Source organism: Somniosus microcephalus, chromosome 6 (assembly GCF_052327205.1).
Source record: "Somniosus microcephalus isolate GS21.2 chromosome 6, FLI_Smic_1.0, whole genome shotgun sequence".
In the NCBI taxonomy this organism is placed as follows: Eukaryota; Metazoa; Chordata; class Chondrichthyes; order Squaliformes; family Somniosidae; genus Somniosus; species Somniosus microcephalus.
Genome location: NC_140992.1, coordinates 62,425,279 through 62,448,394, shown reverse-complemented (window position 1 = coordinate 62,448,394; position 23,116 = coordinate 62,425,279). Strand labels below are relative to the sequence as shown.

The following is a 23,116-nucleotide window of genomic DNA, read 5'->3' as shown; positions in this document are numbered from 1 at the left end:
CTAAGCGGACAGCTATTTAGTGGCTTCTGGAACAATGCAATCAAGGGCTTATGGTCAGTCTCTACACTGATTGCTTGTCCTGACACAAACTGGTGAAATCTTTCACAGGCGTATGTGATGCTGAGCAGCTCCTTTTCTATTTGAGCATATCGCGTCTCCGCGTCCGTCACTGACCGCGATGCATATGCAATAGGTTGCCAGTAGTCATATTTTTGCATAAGAACGGCACCGAGCCCACTCTGTGATGCATCTGATGATATCTTGATGGGTCTCGCTGGGTCATAAAACCTCAGAACTGGTTCCTCTGTGAGCAGTTTCTTTAGATCGCTCCATGACTTCTCATGCTCATGATTCCATTCCCATTCTATGTTCTTTTCAGTTAGTCTTCTCAGTGGCGCCATCTTTTCTGAGAGGTTGGATATGAATTTACCCATGTAGTTGATCATTCCATTAAACCTCTGCACGTCCTTTTTGCATTGTGGCTTTGGCATATTCTCAATGGCGGACACCTTTCTGGGATCTGGTCTGATGCCCTCACTGCTAAGGATATCTCCCATGAATGTCAGTTCTGTCACCCCGAGCTGGCATTTCTCTCTATTCAGCTTCAGGTTTGTTTTCCTTGTTGCTTCCAGCACTTTTTTCAGTCTCTCGTCATGCTCAGTTCTCGTGGTTCCCCATACTATGATGTCATCCATTGATGTATCAACTCCCTCCAGGTGCTCATAGATCATATGGATAGTTTTGTGATACACTTCAGGAGCTGAGGCAATGCCAAATGGTAACCTTAGGAATCTGTATCTGCCAAATGGACTGTTGAACGTGCAGTCTTGAACTTGCCTCGTCCAATTTCATCTGCCAAAATCCTGATGATGCATCTAACTTGCTGAAATACTTTGCATTTGCAAACTGTGACATGATTTCCTCACGTGTAGGAAGCTTGAAGTGCTCTCTCTTTATTGCTCTGTTTAGATCTCTTGGATCCAGGCAAATTCTGAGCTTTCCATTCTTTTTGTCCACAACGACGAGGGAACTCACCCACTCAGTTGGCTAATCTATCTTCTGAATCACGTTCAGGCTTTCCATCCTGTCCAACTCTGCCTTCAGTTGCTTTTGAAGAGCAAACTGAACTTTTCTGCATGGATGTATGACCGTTGGCATACTTTTATCTACTCTGATCGTGTGTTCTCCTGGAAGGCAGCCTAGACCCTGAAATAGGTCGTTGTACTCTTTCATGAGTTCATCATAGACTGTCTCTCCTTCGCTTTCCACAACGAGGACTCTCTTTACCAGGTTCAGTCTCTCAGGCTTTTAAACCTAGTATGGCTTGCACATCCTTTGGCACCACGATTAATGCTAGCGTGTGCTCTCTGTCCTTGTGTGTCACTTTGACAATGCATTTTCCTTTCACTGGCATATTAGTACCTGAGTATCCTGTCACTTTCACTCCATGTATCTTTGGTCTGGGTCTAATTTTCTAAAAATCAGTCTCTGATATCACATTAACTTGTGCTCCAGTATCCAATTTAAATGGAATGTGTATGTCATTCACTATTAGTGTCAACATCCAGTCTCTTTTTTCTTTTCAGACACAACATCTACATGGAACTCCTCTATCTCGCTTTCATCTACTGTATGGACCTTACTTTGTTGCGCTTGGTTCTTACAGCAACGGGCATAATAGTTGTTTTTGTTGCAACTATTGCATGTTTTACCATATGCTGGACACTTTCTTGGTGGATGCTGTGTACCGCATCGACTACATGACTTTCGATTGCCCCTTTCATTTTTGTTCGCTGGCCACGCCTCTTTTTTCACATTGGCACTCTTTTTGTTAAACGGTTTGTGTCCGTTCATTCTCACTGCATCCACGTTGCAGCTACTGTCACTGAACAGCTCCTTTGCCTGCGTCTTCAGTCTCTGTAGCCCTACACAGTGCTATGGCTTTTCCCAGGTCTAGATTTTGCTCTCTTAGCAGTCTTTCCCTTAGACCATTATCTGGAATACCACACACCAGTCTGTCTTTTATCAGCGAGTCTGTCAGTCCCCCAAATTCACACGATTTGCTTCTGTTTCGCAGTTCAGTCACATACTGATCAACAGTCTCTCCCGTTTTCTGTACACGTGAAAAATCTATGCCTCTCAAACGTCACGTTACGTTTAGGTATGCAGTAGGCCTCAAACTGTTCCATTATTTTATCCAACTTCATTTTGTCTCCATCAGCAGCGAATGTGAAGTTATTATACACCTCCAGCGCTTCATCACCCACGACATGTAAGAACACTGACGCTTTCATTTTATCACTTTTCTCGTCAGCTCCGATTGCCGCTAAATACAACTCCAAATGTTGTTTGAACCTCCTCCAATTTTCAGCCACATTACCTGTCAACTGAAGCTTCGCCGGTGGGTGTAATCCTACCATTTTTTCACTTTGTTAGCTATTCTCCAATGGTAAGTAACGATGTTCTCTTTTGGCTTGCTAATATGTGGAGAGCTGATTTAACTTCAGATTTTTCCTCTTCATCTCTTTCAATCACTTCTGACTTCTGACACCATGTATCGATTTGTATGTGGGTTCAATGACGACACATTCATGAAAGAGAATGACTTTTTATCTAAAGTATGTTCAACTCAGTTAACAGCATTACAGGAGACACCATGTTAGAGATCCATCTAAAACGAAACTAAAACTAAACTGCTTGTCTCTCACATGCCCTCTGCTGGTCAGGCATAAATAATCAATCAGGCAAATATGCTGGTAAGGCATAAATAATCAAACAGGCAAATACCATCACTATTTGCCGATATCATTACACAACTTAGCAAAGATATATGACTGCCTGTCCAATTTTATTCTCTGATCTTCCCCATTTATCAAAAGATTTATTTTTGGCTGAGAGCTGAAAGCCAATGCCAAAGTTGTATGGATTGAACGTGGCACAGTATGATTTGGCTCATGGATAGATGGGATGCTCATCCTTCCCTTCAAGACTTTCCAATTACTCGCATTATACAGATAAATCTTGCATTATTAGATTAGCTGTTCTTAGAAGAAATAAGAACAAAGACATCAATAAGAACCATCATTCAGTACCTCCTTACAACTGTCCCAAGATATTTCAATTTTTAATCCTGAATGTATATGTAATAGTGCAGTTACACCTTCGAGTTGATATGAAGCAATTTTGGGTGGGCATCAATGCGAAAGTGGCAGTGTAATTCAGATGCCTCAAGTGCACTAAAGATGCAAGATGAATGTCTCTCACCCACAACCCCCACCCCCGCCCCCCCCCGCGCGCAAAAAAACCCTTCGGGTTGTTCGTTTCACACTGGGTTGAAATTATACCGAATACAGTAAAACTCCAGCCTAATTATTAACTAGTGATCCCAATAATACATCTTGGATACGTTTCCAAGTTTAAGATTTTGTCTCCCAGACACGGTTAATGCCTGGAACTCTTACATTTTGTACGCAGAAGTCCAAATACAGATATTAATCACCAGCTAAAATAGAATTGTTAGAGCAATTAGGCTTTAGGAAATTTCAGTCTTGCCCTTCCCCACCTGATTTAATTTGTCTACATTTTTAAAATCGGCTCTCACCAATCACCAAGGTCAAATCTGAGAGACGTCTTCCATCATTACAGTTGCCCCCAGCTTGTTGGTTTTTATGCTAAATCTTCACTTTTTCAGCTACAGCAGAATTTTTAACAGTACTTAATTAACAACAATGTGGAAACAATAAAAATAAAATGTTAACTACCTTTAAGGTCATGTCATCAGAACAAGATGCGAGTAGATTCCCAGTTGGATCCCACTTGATTGCATTCACTTCATTCTGAAAACAGAACCGGGTTATTAAAAATAAACAAGACACCTCCTTCATATATACAGCAAGAGCAACCTCTTAACATTCAACATAGAGAATATGTTCTCTCATGTTAACAGAATGTCAACAAGAAATATCAAGCCTTCAGCTACAGGATTGTCAGCACTGGTAACTGACTATTAATGTGTATTGCTCTTTGCTTATTTTAAAAGCCGATTAATATTAATACTAACATTACACTGGCAATTCTGAAGCACACATCACAAAGGGGCAAAAGTCTTAGACAGCTAATTGAAGAGACCAATCAAGATGCTGTAGTCAAGATTTAAAACTGATTTTAAAATGTTGAAATCTTTTAATTTGAAATGTAAGCAAGGCTTACAAAATCTCTCTATAAAAAGTGTTGACAAATATCATGGGAGTCATTTGAAAATTATCCAAAAGATTAATTATATAAAATATATGAAGCAGCATGCAAATGTCAAAGGAAAAAGTGTCCATTTTTTAAAAATATACCTCGACGACAATCGTAGTCTGCCTGCTTTATCCCATTACAAATTATGTGTGCTATTTAACTGACTGCACACCATTTTTAAATATGCAGTTTACACTAAAACTACACAATCGGGCACTTTTGAATTAGTGCAAATTTAGCACAATGTTTAAGAGGATAAATCATGTTTTTTTTTAAGTGCTTTTTTTTTTAAACTGTTGATTTAAATGCATCAACATTTTTCAACCTGAGCCAACAAGTCAGTGTTTACTGATACATAACTTTATGAAAGTACAGTTTCCAGCTTACCAAATATCCAAAGGAAGAATATGATGAGAAAATCACTCAAGTTTGAAAAAATTCAATACAACGATATCTGTGTCACTAAGATGACCAGTTTAGTCCAAGTACAAGATATTCAGTCTGTTTTATATGCTTAACATATTCCCTGCATGTCAGTCATGGTTAAGAGTCGCCGCTTATTAAATTTGGTGGAAATGCATATATAAATGTTATATTTTTGAGGTTACAAATGTGCACATTTAGAAAAAAAGGAACAGACGTTCCTGAAGCGTAAAACGTAATCAAGTTTGAGTTTATATGGTAGTATTGAGGCAATGGCATAATTTTCTCTTCTAATACAATTTATTTTCCCCACTTTGTTTCTTCCTCCCACATAACATTCTGTGATCAAGAGAGTATGCAACCTGTTCAACTTTCTGCCAGTGCTATACTATTACTGGCCAATTGGAACTAGATCCTGTAATTTAAGATTGTGGATTCACTGTATGGAGAATAGTGGATGGAAACCTGCACCCTGCCATTCATGGCAAAGCCATTTGTATGCTGCTGAACCCCCAAAATAAAACTCTCTTCTCTGATCAAAGGAATTGTGCTTTAATATTTAACTATACTATCAAAACTTATTTACTGTGCAGAACATTCAAAAACAATCATTTTAAATTTGCAATCTGGTGTGTGGCTGAAAGTAGCAAGGAAAATAGAAAGTGGTACATATTAAATGAAACGGAAATCTTTACATTAGTATAATGTTGTGGCTATCACTTGCAAGGTTTAAATCTACTTTGGGAGTGAAACATTTAGAAACACCCCAACAAGCAAAAATTAACATTTTAATCAATCAGTTTAACACCTTCATTCTCAGATGCATCCATTTTATGTTAGAGACAGAAAAGATTGCCTGGAAAGTGCAATGTTAAACTGCTACAGCTCTCGATTTGGAAACCAAAACTTGAACCTTAGCCTTGACTGCCACTAGCACTCAAGTTTTCCTCAGAGATGAGATTGCCAGTCTCAGCCAAATGACGTAGATGGCATTCTTACAGATGACCATCCCACCTTATCGACTGTGAAGACAATGGATGCAGGGGCCATTCAGGAGGAAAAGCGTAACAAATAAAAATTATTTTCAATGAAACATCAGAACACAAATGGCTAATTACCAATCTGAACAATCTACTGTGTGGAAATTTTCTCACAAGCCTTACCTTTTAAACAAAACATGAAACCGGAAATAGATAACATTTGAAAAGATGGTAATACTCAGTAGTTTTACATTCCTCCCCCCACCCACTCCCTGTCCCCCATAAGGTATCAACTGATCTTTAAGTATGGTTTCATGGGCTTTAGCAGTTCTTCAGTATCTTGCATCACTGGACATTTTTCATGTGGCCTGAGATAGCGAGCAGTGGCAACCTTTTCAACTGTGAAGAGGATAATTTCCAAGCCTAATCCTATCCTCAACTGACATCCAAACATATACGCACACAATCTTTCTGGAAGGGATCATTGGATAAATCAGGAGCAAAAATGTGCCTCTATCTCACGTGATGAAAACTGCAGTACCACTTTTGTCACTTGGGCTGAGATCAACTATCTCTGCATGGATCAGGGATCAAACCTAAAACCTCCTGGTCTGATTGGGTCAATACTACATCATTTACTCACTGAGCCATCAGGGAAAACAATGGTCACTGGTTCTCGAGAGTCATTACCGTGTGTCCCTGGAATGTCTTGATGGGCCTGTCTGCACCTAGTTTACAGACATGGATACACATGTCTGTGCTGCAAGAGGCAAATGTGTTGTTGTTTTGCCAGTCAACATCTAGTGCTGGGGCTGTAAATGCAAAGTAGAGAAGAGAAAAATATTTAATTCTTGATAATTATATGTACTGAAATCCCAATAGAAATATATTTTTGCACAATCCTACCTCAGTTCAAAATGCTGAAATTGTTTTCAAAAGCAGATAAATTCAAAAAACTAGATTTGAACTAGAAAAGCAGCAATGCTCATGATAATCCCCAGTAGGCATATCAAGATTACAGGGCTAGAAAAGACTCTGCAGTCTATCCAGCTGGCTCCAAAATTAACACTCCCCAATCGCCCATTCCCTCAAATGTCTATTGACTTGTCCCACAGGAAGAATTAGAAAGATATGAGAAAGTGGGTTACAGAAATGCAAGCATAAATTTCAAACACATTAATGTTAGTCAATTATTAACTGGATGATTTAAATTGAAAAGCTCTCTTTAATAGATAGATCTGAGCTATTAAAGTTTGAAATTTCACTTAATTACCAACCCAACAAAAACGATCTGAAGATCCTGGAGGCTAGGCATATATCTTCCTAACGGGATAACTTGATGCAAATCATCCTTAGTGATTTTGCAATAATTACAATTTTAAAAATGCACCTGGCACTATTGCTCTAAAAGCAAAGCATGCCTAAAATTAACACATGACTTAAAATATATATTAGTAAGCAGTCAATTAATAAGCCTTAAATCAGAATACTCTTCCAGAAACTGCTGTTCATATTTACAATATCAGGCTTGCCTTGGATTAAGGACTAACTGCCATGCCATTTCTTTGATATAATCAAATACATTTAATCAATCACACCATCTTCTCTCATAAATCACAATTGTCTACCAGTCTAAAATTGGATAGATTTAAATTGGTTAGAGTTAAGAATATTTATTTCAGCCTATGCCAATCAATGCTCTTCAAATTTATACAACACACCACCATCTTGAATTTATATAGGACAGCTATTAATTTTAGCATACAGCAATTATCTTTGGCAAACAACAAATTCAAAACTATTTAATTCCACACATTAATATATATGGCAACTGCAAAAATCCTGCACTAATTGCTCATAATCTCTAAATTCAACAAATTATCTGTGATGCAGTGCAATCATCTTGTATTTAATGAAGAAACACATAATGCTAGCTACACAATCTCACGTTTTCAACTTGCTTTGATCAGTTGTAACAAATCACTAAAATAAATTTTGAAACAATTGCTAGCTAAAATAAAATCTCAGTTTTAGAGCCACATCAAAACAACAAAATTTATTTCCTCCAATGTTAGTTCTGTACAAAAATATTTTTATTTTTGAAATATATTTTTTGATTTCAGATGTCTGGCAACATGAATATTAGACTTATTTACAACAGTTGGATATAATAAAGGTCAAACACTTTGTAAGTGCAAATGAACATTTGCAGTGCTGTTATTTATTCAACAAAAATGTTTTTTTTTATGATTTAAGTTTTGTGTTTACATGCAGAAACGAGTTCACGTAGTAAGTTACTTTACAAAAACTTCTGATAACTCTAAATTCAAGGACAAATGATAATGCGATCATTGTAACAGCCTAAAAAAACAGAATGGAACCTAGTGATAAACAATGGTACAGTTAACAATCTAGTGGTAAGGGAACATCTAGCTAACAGTGACCATAACAACTGAATTCGATATTAGTTTGAGAGGGAGAAGGGCAAGTCAAAAACCATGGTTTCAAATTTAGCGAAGGTTGACTTTGAAGGGGTGAGGCAGAAATTGACCACAGTAAACGGGGTGGAATTGTTGATGGGTAAAACTACAAATGAACAGTGGGAGGTGTTCAAAGAAGTATTTGGTACAATACAAGACCTGTACATAGCCTAAAGGGCAAAGAACTCCACTTGTTTTAGTCAACAAAAGTGGTGAGAGATAGTATAAAAGTAAAATAATAGAATGGTTACAGCACAGGAGGAGGCCAATCGGCCCGTGCCAGCTCTCTGCAAGAGCACTTCAGCTAGTCCCAATCCCTCGCACTTTCCCTGTAGCCCTGCAAATTTTTCTCTTTCAGGTACTTATCCAATTCCCTTTTGAAAGTCATGATTGAATCTGTCCACCACTCTTTCAGGCAGTGCATTCCAGATCCTAACCACTCGCTGCGTAAAATAGTTTTTTCCTCATGTCGTCTTTGGTTCTTCTGCCAATCACCTTAAATCTGCATCCTCTGGTTCTCGGCCCTTCCGCCAATGGGAACAGTTTCTCTCGATCTAATCTGTCTAGACCCCTCATGATTTTGAGCACCTCTATCAAATCTCCTCTCAACCTTCTCTGCTCGAAGGACAACAACCCCAATTTCTCCAGTCTACCCACGTAACTGAAGTCCCTCATTCCTGGAAACATTCTTGTAAATCTTTTCTGCACCCTCTCTAAGGCCTTCATGTCCTTCCTAAAATGCAGTGCTCAGAATTGGACCAAATACTCCAGTTGAGGCTGAACCAGTGTTTTATAAAGGTTCATCATAACTTCCTTACTTTTGTACTCTATGCCTCTGTTTATGAAGTCCAGGTTCCAGTTTGCTTTTTATAGAAACATAGAAGATACGAGCAGGAGTAGGCCATTTGGCCCCTTGAGCCTGCTCCGCTATTCAATGAGATCATGGCTGATCATCCAAATTCAGTACCCTGTCCCTGCCTTCTCCCCATATCCCTTGATCCCTTTAGCCTGAAGAAATATATCCAACTCCTTCTTGAATATATTTAATCAATTGGCCTCCACTGCCTTCCGTGGCAGAGAATTCCACAGGTTCACCATTCTCTGGGTGAAGAAATTCCTCCTCATCAGTCCTAAATGGCTTACCCTTTATCCTTAGACTATGATCCCTAGTTCTGGACTCCCCGGCCATCGGGAACATCCTTCCTGCATCTAGTCTGTCCAGGCCTGACAGAATTTTATAGGTTTCGATGAGATCCCCTCTCAATCTTCTAAACTCCAGTGAGTACAAGCCCAATCGACCCAATCTCTCCTCGTACGTCATTCCTGCCATCCCAGGTATCGGCCTGGTGAATCTTCGCTGCACTCCTTCCATGGCAAGTACACCCTTCCTCAGATAAGGCGACCAAAACTGCACACAATACTCAAGGTACGGTCTCACCAAGGCCCTGTACAACTGCAGCAAGACATCCTTGTTCCTGTACTCGAACCCTCTCGCTACGAAGGCCAACATACCATTTGCCTTCTTAACCGCCTGCTGCACCTGCATGCTTACCTTCAGCGACTGGTGCACAAGGACACCCAGGTCTCTTTGCACTGCCCCTTCTCCCAATCTATTGTCATTCAAATAATAATCTGCCTTCCTGTTTTTGCCATCAAAGTGGATAACCTCGCATTTATCCACATTATAGTGCATTTGCCATGTTTCTGCCCAATCACCCAACCTGTCCAAATCGTACTGGAGTTTCACGACATCCTCCTCACAGCATACCCTCCCACCTAGCTTTGTGTTGTCTGCAAATTTGGAGACACTACATCCAATTCCCTCGTCCAGATCATTAATATATATTGTGAACAGCTGGGGTCCTAGGACCGATCCTTGTGGTACCCCACTAGTCACTGCCTGCCACTCAGAAAACGGCCCGTTTATTCCAACTCTTTGCTTTCTATCTGCCAACCAGTTCTCTATCCAAGTCAATACCTTGCCCCCAATCCCATGTGCCTTAACTTTACACGCTAATCTCTTATGCGGGACCTTATCGAAAGCCTTCTGAAAGCCCAAATACACCACATCCACTGGTTCTCCCTTATCTATTTTACCAGTTACATCCTCAAAAAATTCCAGTAGATTAGTCAAGCACGATTTACCTTTTGTAAATCCATGTTGACTTTGTCCGATCCTGTCTGCTTTCCAAGTGCTCTGCTATTATATCTTTTATAATAATGGACTCTAGCACTTTCCCCACTACCGATGTCAGGCTTACCGGTCTATAATTCCCCGCTTTTTCTCTACCACCTTTTTTGAATAGTGCGGTAACATTAGCTACCCTCCAATCCATGGGTACTGTTCCAGAGTCTATCGAGTTCTGGAAGATGACCAGCAATGCATCTACTATCTCCAGGGCCACTTCCTTAAGTACCCTAGGATGTAGATTATCAGGCCCTGGGGATTTATCGACCTTCAATCCCGTCAACTTCCCCAACACCATTTCCCTACAAATACTGATTTCTTTCAGTTCCTCCCCCTCATTAGTCCCTATGTTCCCCGACATCTCTGTGTCCTCCTTTGTGAAGACAGAACCAAAATATGTATTTAATTGGTTAACCATTTCTTTGTTCCCCATTATAAATTCCCCTGATTCTGACTGCAAGGGACCTATGCTTGATTTCACCAATCGTTTTCTCTTCACATATCTATAAAAGCTTTTACAGTCAGTTTTTATGTTCCCTGCAAGCTTACTTTCATAATCTATTTCCCCCTCTTAATTAATCCCTTTGTCCTCCTTTGCTGAATCCTAAACTGCTCCCAATCCTCAGGTTTGCTGCTTTTTTTGGCCAATTTATATGCCCTCTCTTTGGATCTTGTTATCCCTAATTTCCCTTGTTAGCCACGGTTGAGTCACCTTTATTGATTTATTTTTATGCCAAACTGGGATAAACAAATTCTGTAGTTCATCCATGTGATCTTTGAATGTTTGCCATTGCCTATCCACCGTCAACCCTTTGAGTGACATTACCCAATCAATCCTACCCAACTGGCGTCTCATACCATCATAGTTCCCTTTATTTAAATTCAGGATCTTAGTCTCTGAGTCAACTACTTCACTCTCCATCTTAATGAAGAATTCGATCATATTATGATTGCTCCGAACCAAGGGGCCTCGCACAACAAGATTGCTAATTAATCCTTTCTCATTGCATTATACCCAGTCTAAGATGGCCTGATCCCTAGTTGGTTCCTCGACATATTGGTCCAGGAAACCATCCCGTATACACTCCAGGAATTCCTCCTCCACAGTATTGTTACTAATTTGGTTAGCCCAATCTATATGTAGATTAAAGTCACCCATGATGACTGCTGTGCCCTTATTGCACGCTTCTCTAATTTCCCTTTTAATGCCATCCCCAACCTCTGCATTACTGTTTGGGGGTCTATACACCACTCCCTTTGTATTTCTCAGTTCTACCCATACAGATTCCACATCATCAGAGCTAATATCTTTCCTTACAATTGTGTTAATCCCCTCTTTAACCAGCAATGCTACCCCACCTCCTTTTCACCTATCTTTCCTGAATATTGAATACCCCTGGATGTTGAGTTCCCAGCCTTGGTCCCCCTGGAGCCATGTTTCCGTAATTCCAATCATATCATATTCATTTACCTCTATTTGCGCTGCTAATTCATCCACCTTATTACGAATGCTCCTTGCATTAAGACACAAAGCCTTCAGGTTTGTTTTTTTAATGCTCTTAGACCTTTTAGAATTATTATTTACTGTGGCCATGTTTGTTTTAAACCCTTGATTTCTCCAATTGCCACCTTTGTTTTTCTCCTTCCTGTCTTTTGCTTCTATCCTTGTTTCCCTTTCCTTTGTCTCCCTGCTCAGGTTCTCAACCCCCTGCCATTTTAGTTTAAACCCTCCCCCACAGCACTAGCAAACACTCCCCCAAGGACATCGGTCCCGGTCCTGCCACTTGCTCAACCTGCCCTGCCACTTTCGACAATTTGTGCACATATACCCAAGTCTCTCCATTCATGCACCCCCTTTAGAATAGCACCCTTTAGTTTATACTGCATCTCCTTGTTCTTCCTACCAAAATGTATCACTTCGCACTTTTCTGTGTTAAATTTCATCAGCCACGTGTCCGCCCATTCCACCAGCCTGTCTATGTCCTCTTGCAGTCCATCACTATCCTTCTCCCTGTTCACTATACTTCCAAGTTTCGTCTCATCTACAAATTTTGAAAGTGTGCCCTGTACACCAAAGTCCAAGTCATTAATATATATCAAGAAAAGCAAGGACCTTTGGGGAACACCACTGTACACCTTCCTCCAGTCCGATAAACAACCGTTCACCACTACTCTCTGTTCCCTGTCACTTAGCCAATTTCATATCCATGCTGCCACTGTCCCTTTTATTCAATGGGCTTCAACTTTGCTGGGAAGCCTATTATGTGGCACTTTATCAAACGCCTTTTGGAAGCGAAAAGAAAGGGCTTACACAAATGCAAAGAATAGTGGAGATCCTGCGGATATGAAGAATAGCAAAGGGATACAAGGAAAGTAGTAAGAGCTGCAAAAAGAGAATACAAGAAAAACTTGCCAGGGGTATCAAGGATAACACAAAGTTTTCGCAAGTATATTAAGAGAAAGAGGTTTGCCAAGGGTAATGCGGACCCCATAAAAACAGATGCAGGTAATACTGTAATTCAAAATAGCAGATTTGTTAAATGATTACTTTGTAATTGTACTACTTCACAGTAGAGAAAGAGAATGAAGTACCAGAGATACAAGGAAAAATAAAAATAAGTCAAGGGGGGCTACTAACTAGATTTAATACAAGTTTAAAAATTGGTAATGGTGCAAGTAAGGAGACTGAAGATTGTCAAATGTCCAGGACCTGATGGTTTCCATTAAGTAGCCAAGGAAATTACAGATGCCTTATGTCATGATCTTTCAAAGCTCTCTTGATTCAGAAATTTTCCCTTGGATTGGAAAATTGCCAATGTCACTCCATTATTTAAGAAAGGTGGGAGAGAGAAACCAGGAAATTATGGGCCTATTAGTTTAATGTCTGTTGTGGGGAAGTTACTAGAATCTGTAATTAGGAACAGAGTGACTGAGCAATATGAACTGATCAGAGAGAGCCAGCATGGATTGAGGAACATAGGAACAGGAGTAGGCCATTTAGCTCCTCGAGCCTGTTCCACTTTTCAATGAGATCATGGCTGATCTGTGACCTAACTCCATATACCTGCCTTTGCCCCATATCCCTTAATACCTTTGGTTAACAAAAATCTATCAATCTCAGATTTAAAATTAACAATTGACCTACCATTAATTGCCATTTACAGAGGAGAGTTCCAAACTTCTGCCAATCTTTGCATGTAGACGTGTTTCCTAACTTTACTCCTGAAATGCCTGGCTCTAATTTTTAGATTATGCCCCTAGTCCTAGACTCCCCAACCAGCAGAAATAGTTTCTTCTCTATCTATTCTTATCAGTTCCCCATATATCTTGCAAACTTCGATCAAATCACCCCTTAACCTTCTAAATTACAGGGATTGCAGCACTAGTTTGTGCAATCTCTTCGCATAATTTAACCCTGGAAGTTCCAGGTGTCATTCTGGTAAATTTATGCTGCACTTCCTCCAAGGCCAATATATCCTTCCTACGGTGTGCTGCTCTGAACTGCTCACAGTACTCCAGGTGTGGTCTAACCAGGGCTTTGTATAGCTGCAGGATAACTTCTACTACCTTTTATTCTAATCCTCTAGATATAAAGGCCAGCATTCCATTAGCCTTTTTGATTATTTTCTGTACCTATCCATGACATTTAGTGATCTATGTACATGGACCCCCAAGTCTCTTTGGACCTCTACTGTTTCTAGCTTTTCACCATTTAGAAAGTACTTTGTTTTATCCTTTTTAGATCCAAAGCGGATGACCTCACATTTGTCTACATCAAAATCCATGTCACAATTTTGCCCATTCGCTTAATCTACTACTATCTCTTTGTAATTTTATGCTTCCATCTACAATGCTGCCTATCTGTGTCAAACTTGGATATGTGGCTTTCTATCCCATCATCTAAGTTGTTAATAAATAATAGTTGAGGCCCCAACACAGATCCTTGCGGGGCACCACTAGTCACATCCTGTCAATTAGAGTACCTGCCCATTATCCTTACTCTCTGTCTCCAGCCGCTCAGCCAATCTCTTAACCATGTCAATAATTTGCTTCAACTTTAGTTAACAGTCTCTGATGAAGGACTTCATCAAATGCCTTTGACCACACCTGGAGTACAGTGAAAGGTTTAGTCATGTCTAACTAACCCAGTTGAATTTTTTTGAAGAGGTCTCCAACATGGTAGTTGAGAGAGAGTACCTGTGGATGTTATTTAAAAGCACCTTTCTTTTCATCAAGTTCATTTGCCAATTTAAAGTCGTTTCATCCTATCCCTTGATTCTTATTTGTATTTACACCATTTTACCTTCTGTATCGCTGTTCTTGTATTTTTGAGCTTTTTTCTTTATTCATTTACAGAATTAATTTCCTGATTTTATTTTCCTACTATTGAACATATTTATCTAAACATGCTAAAACTTTCTAATGTAGCAACAACAAAGTAAATAACGGTTTGAAAGAAAGTCTGTAAAATACTTAAAACCTCTCCATTTTTGGAAAAGGCAAGCATGCTGTGCTGTGCAATGTTGGGGGATACCCACCTTTACACTTCAACAGAATCCTGCTGACAATCAGCAGTCCTCGAGCAAGTCACTGCTTGGGATTAGGGCCTTCAACCAAAGTTAATGAGAATCGTCAGCATTCCATTCAAAAATTGTAAGTAGAAAAGGAATCAAATAGCTCCTATGCACATCCTGTGCTAAAAGAATTCCTAGTCAAATGAAACCAATTTAAATCAGGTAGTTTTAAACAATTTATAAGTTTTCTAAAAGCTTACCAGAGTGGAAAGGGAACTGCTGTTTGGCCTCTCCGGTATGTGCATCCCAAATAATTGTTGTCTTCATTAAGCAAAATCAAAGTATTATTAGCATGAAGCAGATACAAAAATGAATGCATTTCTCATAATAAAGACTTTAAATTGTTACTTGTGTTGAAGTAATCAACAAAATATTTCAGAATCTTACCTTGTCTACTCCTGCACTAAGGATAAAGTTTCCTTTCTTGTTCCATTTTAATGCAAATATAGGTCCTTTATGTTGACCCAAGGTACTAGCGAGATTACCTTAAAAAAGGACAGAAAACTACATTAATAAGAAAAAAAGTGAAGACGACAACAAATTAGTTACTAGATCTCCACTGGCAACTTTTACAGTTAATGGAGCAATTTATATAGTCAACAAATGACTAGGTTAATGGCCAAATTGGCATTAACATTAAATCACATACCATACAGAGGAACTGTGTAGCACAGTAGGTTAATACAGCTTTGTGACAAACTGCAAGACAATTAAGATCACAATACAAATTTGTTAACAGCTACAAACCTTTCCCTGGAGGTTAGCATCTGAAACAATGGGAACTTTTATATTATTGAACTGTTGACAACGTCACATTGCAATGGAAGGAAAAACTGTTTGCAAATTGAAAATGATACCAGACATAGTTATTTCTTCGATGAAATAGAAAAATCAATGTCCACTTAAAGTGATGGTATTGCATTTGTTTTCAGAATTCATGAACAGTTGTTAAGCAAGTGCTGAAGCTTCTTTACATGATGTGGTAAAAAGTGGGGACAATTGCAAGGGTAGTCTCCAGGCTATAATGACGTCACCTGTTTGGTATAAATGAGACCAGTAATCAGGATCAGTCTTAGATCCTTAGAAAATGTTTCCCCTGGCTGGGGAGTCTAGAACCAGGGGTCACAGTCTCAGAATAAGGGATTGGTCATTTAGGACTGAGATGAGGAGAAATTTCTTCACTCAAAGGGTTGTGAAGCTTTGGAATTCTCTACCCCAGAGAGCTGTGGCTGCTCAGTCGTTGAGTATATTCAAGACAGAGGTCGATAAATTTGGGGGAATTAAGGGATATGGGGATAGTGCGGGATGGTGGAGTTGAGGTAAAAGTTCAGCCATGATCTTGTTGAATGGCGGAGCAGGCTCGAAGGGCCAAATGGCCTACTCCAGCTTCTATTTCTTGTGTCTGAATCACAAAGGCCAGGTGTGCTCTGTAGATCCCTCCATCACACTGATAACAAATGCCTATCATGTAGCTGAAGAGGAAACTGGGGCTTGAAAAACATGGAGAAAGCATTATTGGGAGGGTGGGAAACACGTGCTAATATATCTGCGCCACAACAGAGTAGCAGAGAAGCAAGCAGTTGGTGCAAAAGTTCCGCACCTTCAATTGGGTGCACATTTTGTGATCAGGATGATGGTGGTAGTACGCTAATATAATTACACCTCACCATGCCACTCAAGGTGCTCCTGGTATCTGCTGTCCATCTCGTGAAGTTCAAACCTGTACTCGTCAGTTGCCTAATAACCAATCAGTAACTACCCTCTTGGTGGGTGGGGGGAATAGAGGAGAATGCAGGGGCTTTGGATCCAAATGTGACACACCTCTATGATAACCAGATACTGAAGTCAAGGAGGTTCCAAGTACTAAAGACCGCTGTTTTTGATTGGCCAATCAATCTGGATTGTTAATGGGACCCAATGGGGTAAACATGTCACTTGGGGGCGAGATTCTTCCTACACAGCTCAGCAGGCATGAAAAAGTAAAAGTAAATTTTCCTGGGCTGCTTTCATACCCTTCCCAGGGGCCAGTTCAAGAGTAACATTGATGAGGCCTAGGAACTGGCCACATCTTACCCTGTCACTGTGACATTGATATGTGGCATAATGCATGGGAGAAAATAAAAAATACATCAAATAAAGATGGCACAAGCAAATGCACAGGAATAAAACTCACCATCTTTTGTCCATATTCTTGCAAATCCATCATACGAACCTGTTGCTAGAAGTGTGCCTTCACTCTAAGACAGTGGAAAATAACATTAATTATATGCACCTAAACTAGGAACAATGTACATATTCACCAAGTAGCTGAGCCATAATCACTAGGAATGTGCTAACTTTGCTCATGTTAGAACCACTACAACTGGGCTCAGAGGCCATTGGATTGGGGAAGAGAAAAGTCAGTCATCATTTTTGCTCCTAATCACTCTGGATTAGATGCATGTGCTTGGACATCAGGTAAAGACAGGGTTGGGCTCTGTTGTGAAGCCCAGTGTGGGTAAATAGCCAGCTGGCATTCACCATCAATTCAGAGATAAGCAATAATCAACTGGGTGAGGTTCCACCCAGATTTAAATAACTGTCTGCTAAATCAAAAAAAGTTGCCAATCAAACAAATATTTTTATAAATCCCACAAGATATCAGGCACAGACAAACTGACCAAAATCTTTAACAATATCAAGTTAAGCAGAGATATGATTTATGTGCACGAGCTGGTATTTAACACCCTATGTACCTTATGACACCATTAAAGAAGCCAATTTAGCAAATCTTAAGACAAAACTATTTGTGTCAGTGACAAAGGAATGTAATTGAAGATGTGAACACAGAAATACAGTGGTACAGAAATAGTGTTGTATATGCGGGATTGAAAGCCGTGATAGTCAGATAACACGTAGAGAGGCCCAGTCCAAATTGAGAGAGTAAATGTTGGAAAGAATGTCCCTCGTAGAATTTAAAGTGTACAAATTTCACATCCTTTGATAGAAAAGCCATGAACTGTGGGCACTAAGGGATTTTTCTGATAAAAGTTAAAAATAGCTAATTATTTTAATTGTTGGATTTTATCAATCATATATATTATATACATATATTTTAAAACAGAATTAGTTAAATCTTTGGCAATTTTTATTTAGTACAGATTTGGATAGATTCACCACTTACATTCCAGTCTAAAGATGTGACATCTTTGTTGCTTGGTACATCTTGTCCTCCTTCCCTTATGCAGTGTCTAAGTACTAGCTGGGTGGGGCCACCACTACTATTTTCACTAAGATTCCATATTCGTGCTGTTGAATCTCCTGATCTGTAGAATAAATTTCAAAAATCACATTTAAATTGAAAGTTACAAATTTCTGCTGAATGGTTTCTTAAGTTTGAGGTAAATTTAAAGATAGTTTACTCTGAATGACTCTTTATTAACTTCAGCAAAGAACAGTTGACAAGCTTGATATTTTATACAGATCTGATGCATGTGAAAATGGCTAACTGAGATCAAGCCTTTATCAAACAGCTTGATATGGTTCAGCCATATATAAACAAACCACATCAACAATTTAAAAAATTAGATTTGTTAACTGAGTTTATTCCAGACATTGATATGTTGTTACGACACAGTTGTTATTGCTGGAAAAAGCTCACCCAGATGCCAAGAGGTCACTGACTGGATTCCAGGCACATATGAAAACCTCTGATTCATGGCCACGCAATACCATAGCTTTATTGGATGGAATATCCACATTTACATCAACTTCCATCATATCTGTATGGTTATCTATTTGTATTTTTAAAAAATGAAAAAATTGAAATGTGTTGAGTAATCATCACAAGGAAAAAATGGACTGAAAGATTAATGCAAATACACTAAGAGACTGAATGTCTATTGGATATTCTGAAATGGATTATTTGAGTCATGCCTAGGTCTTTGAATCAATAGTGAGATTCCAGCAAAATAAATTAAGTGGGTTTGTTTCAAGTCTCCAACAGGCAAAAGCATCTTTAAATGAATTATGGACAATGCAACTGAACTTGGGCCAATCATTTATCACAAAACAGTAATGGGAATTATTTTGTTATTATGGAATATCTGCAAAACATTCCTTTTCAGCTTTCTTTGTAACTTAAAAGGGCCAGGTTTCTTTTATTTCAAATATGGAACAAAATGTAATTTGGCCTTTTTAATCCTAGGCCTAGGAATTTTATTCAGAGAAGATTACTTTTGGTTTGAAGCAAAACGTATTGCATACATTGTCCAGAGTAAATGTGCCTTAAAAGGGCATGTCAAATCCAGGATCTTCTCACTTTTGCTCGCCTTACTAATCAATGCAAAATACATTGAACAACACTGCCTCACTTTAAATAAAAAGCAAAATACTGCAGATGCTGGAAATCTGAAAGCAAAAACAAAACAAAGCTGGAAATATTCAGGCCAGGCAGCATCTGTAGAGAAACAGGTCAGTCAGTTGACCTTTCCTCTTAGACTTGAAATGCCAAATTACTTCTGTGTGGTCTCAAGCTTCGGACATCTCCCTTCTATATCAAATTATTGATTTCAGCAGTAGGCCTAAATAGAATGAGCTCTAAGATCTCAACTGATGCTAGAAAGAAATATTCAACAAAATACGATAGGCAAGTTGCAGGAGAGCACAGAGAAGACTGAACATAGAGGCCAAAAACCTCATTCATTTTATACTATTATTTCAATTTCTAAACTAAGAAAAAATTCACTTGCAAGATAAACAACACCCAATGTGTTTCATAATGGGGCATAGGAGACCAGGGCCTAAAAATTGGACTGTGCCCAAATTGGGAACAGAACCGGCGAGCCACGGGCACCATTCACAGATCCAGAGGTAGTTCGCCGATCGCAGGGGGGGAAGGGGGGGGAAAGAGAGAAGGGAGGGCTGGGCCAGCAGCAGCCCGCGGATTTAATGTGGAGCCAGGAGGGGCACTCCTGCTCCGCCTGGCTCTGAAATAAGATAAGCAAAAATGTTTCAGGTGGCAGCCTTCAGTGGTCCCTTTAAGGACCACTAGTTTGTCTTCGAAGCACCTGAAGAAACTGACCGCAGTGTGCATTGACGCATGCTGTAGTCAGTTGCAGTCCAATTTCTCAAAGGGGCCCAAAACAGGCGTTAGGTGCCCAATTTGAATGTGTACTCTTTTCCTTCAAGATACAAGAAATGCCATGGAAACCCTTAAAAAAAAAAAAATGGAAATTTTTGTTCTCATTTATACTTACTAGTAACTGTGTGTCCTCCATTCTCCTCTCCATTTGCAGTATTCTCCCCATTCTTTGCATCTCCTTGATGAGTGACTGCGGCGGCAGCTGCTACAGTTTGTTGTTGCTGCAGCTTGTCCCTATAAGCTTGCTGCCTTGTCTGCACCACATCAGGCATTACAGCATCAATTAAAGAAAGGGACTCAATGGGCCTCCCATCAAATAGTGTGCCATCCTAGAACAGAAAGCTATGGCTCAGAATAAAGACCTTGTGTTTCCTTAACATTAAAAAAAATGACACATTTCACCAATACTGTTTTAAATTGGATATCAAGACAAGGTGGGTACATAACAAAATGTTGTTATCTCTAAAGAGTTACAGGCAAAATACATATTCAGAATTTAGACATTCTTCCTACTTGACTGGCCACATTGCATAGTTAATTACCATGGGATGCACTGCTGACAATAATTTGCAGTGAAGATTAAACAAGCATGTAGTTGTTTGCAATTTAAGTTCAGCAGTGATCATTCTAATATAGGAAAAATTACAATCAAGGTATTAGCCTTCTGGAGAGCAAATTACTTCAAGCCATTTTTGGACAACCCCTAGCAGTCAGGCAGCAAGCAAGTCAAACTTGCACCTCCACGGAGAAGCAATTTGGGAATCAGATTTTTATTTTGGTGAAGGGGAGGGAGACAAAGGAGGAGGAAAGAAAAATAGCACAAAAACTAGGACGGGGAAGAAAAATGGAGGAAGAATACATTGTTGAGATTTTGAGAGAGTTCCATGACAACAGTATCGCAGGCGTTTAAAAATCTATTCCAGAACTAAATTGTGGGTCCTTTCCCATTAGCAAATTCCCTGTTAAAACCATATTTCAGGGCACAACAACAAGTCAACACTGATGTACTGCTTTGAAATTAATTTGAAATCCACTGACAAAATTGCTTAATGAAATATTAAATTGCAAACACATTCTACAATTTAGGGAGAAAAACAAACCTCAAACATGTAGTTGTTTACAATTTAAGTTCAGCAGACCGACGGACTAGATGACACAGCTATCGAGTGGCTGGGCCAACTCAGAACTGCATTTAAGTTGCAAACAAGGCATATTTAAAAAAAGAAATTGCCACCCCACCAAAACAAACTCAAATTAGCTTAGCAACTATGACCAGACAGCACTGATAAAACATTTAAGATATTTTTTAAAATGTAAAAATATAACATTGAAATTAGTTTTGGAGAAATGCATGCTTTATTCTGCAGCATTAGATTTTAGTATTTTGTTGCCAGAAACTAAACTTAATGCAATAAAGCAGTTTGATTTTCTGCAATGTTAAAGCACAGCAACAAATAATAGAAAGGAGCTAGCTCTTAACAACTTGCATTTATATAGCTCTTTTACAAAAGGTCTGGGAATGGACACTGAGCTATGGAGGAGAGATTAAGAGAGGTGACTGAAGGAGAGAAGTAGGGAGGCAATTCTAGAAAGTGAAGCTGAAGGGTGGGGCAAAGAAAGGGTGTATTGTGCAATAGGCCATGTCAGAGGACCAAACGGCGATAGGACCGATATGATTCTGGAGGAGTTTGCAAAGAGATGGGGCAAAGCTGTGGAGAAATGTGCGGATAAGGATTTTAAATTCTATATACTGGGGAGATTAAGCTAATATAGGTCAACAAGCAAAGAAGTGATGGACAAATGGGACAGGATACAGGTGGTTGAATTTTGGGCAACTTGAAGTTTATGATGGGTGAAAGTACAGCAAGGAGGATATTAAAATAGTTGAGGCTTGTGGTGGCAAAAGCATGTAGAAGTGTTGCAGCTGAAGGGGCTAAGATAGAGAGCAGAGACTGGCAATGCTGAGGTGTCAGAAGTAAGTGATTTTAGTGCTGGATTGGATGAGATGTTCAAAGCTCAACTTTGAGTTGAATAGGATAGCAAGGCTTTAGATTCTGATTAAGCCTGAGCAAATGGCTGAGAGGGATGCGTCAGTGGTAAGAGACCGTAGCTTATGGCAAGGGCTGAAAACAATGGCTTCAGTCTTCCCAATACAGGTAGACTACCCTTTATCCGGACTTCCGAAAACCGAAACCCTCTAAAAACCGAAGGTTTTTTCGTTCAGCGTAAGTCGTGCGTACGACTTACGCTGAACGAAAAAACCTTCGGTTTTTAGAGGGTTCTGGTTGCGGAAGTTCGGATAAAGGGTAAGTCGTGCGCACGACCCCCTGCCGACCCGCCCCCCCGCGGACCCCCGCCGACCCACCTTCCGAAATCCGAAATTCTCCTTTATCCGAAACTCGGCTGGTCCCGAGGTTTTCGGATAAAGGATAGTCTACCTGTATTCAGTTGGAAGAAGTTACGACTTATCCAAGACATGTCAGAAAGACAGTCTCATAGCGTGGATGTGGGGGTCAAGAGAGGTAGCAGAGGGGTACAGTTGGGTGTTAACTGCAATAATAAGGAAACTGATCTCATGCTTATGGATGATGTCACCAAGGAGCAGCATGTAGATAAGAAACAGGTTGAGACCAAGGATAAATCCTTAGAGACTCGGGTTTACAATGTAGATGCAGAAAGAGAAGCCGTTGCTGTAGATGCAGTGGAAAGGGGAAGAGGTCAAACAGTTACTTGGCAATAACAGCTCCACCACCACCATGGCTGTTTGGGTGAGGTAAGGGAAGGAATGTGTGGTCAGATAGAGAGGTTTAGGGGTCAAGGAAGGAATGGCCACCTGTTATCCACGTTTCTGACAATTGCAAGATGCCAAAAGATTTACCATCCATGACATTGTTGACAAGGGCGTTGTTTGCATTTTTAAATTAGAGTACTTTCACGTGTTAAAAACTGAATTACAAATTAATCGAATTTTTTTAAAAGTTTAAAATTTGGATTTAACTCTGCACAGTGCACGGCTTTTTCTAAAATATACCCCCACTAGATATAGTTTCAATTAAGTCTTGGCAATGGTGATTAAGATTTTGAACCAAAAACAAAATAAAGCAAAG

General features: G+C 39.5%; 1 protein-coding gene across 5 annotated transcripts in view; it reads right to left on the bottom strand.

Annotated features, from left to right (window-relative positions):
* tbl1xr1a (TBL1X/Y related 1a) overlaps positions 1 to 23,116 on the bottom strand; it is a 223,259-nt gene that overhangs the window by 23,893 nt on the left and 176,250 nt on the right. For all 5 annotated transcript variants that reach the window (XM_085990291.1, XM_085990288.1, XM_085990287.1 and 2 more), the window contains 8 exons: positions 20,125 to 20,338; positions 18,528 to 18,660; positions 18,051 to 18,192; positions 17,061 to 17,124; positions 15,275 to 15,372; positions 15,088 to 15,148; positions 6,336 to 6,457; positions 3,762 to 3,836 (listed from right to left, as the gene is read on the bottom strand). In XM_085990291.1, coding sequence (XP_085846417.1) covers positions 3,762 to 3,836; positions 6,336 to 6,457; positions 15,088 to 15,148; positions 15,275 to 15,372; positions 17,061 to 17,124; positions 18,051 to 18,192; positions 18,528 to 18,660; positions 20,125 to 20,338 — 909 coding nt within the window. The remainder of the gene's footprint in view (positions 1 to 3,761; positions 3,837 to 6,335; positions 6,458 to 15,087; positions 15,149 to 15,274; positions 15,373 to 17,060; positions 17,125 to 18,050; positions 18,193 to 18,527; positions 18,661 to 20,124; positions 20,339 to 23,116) is intronic.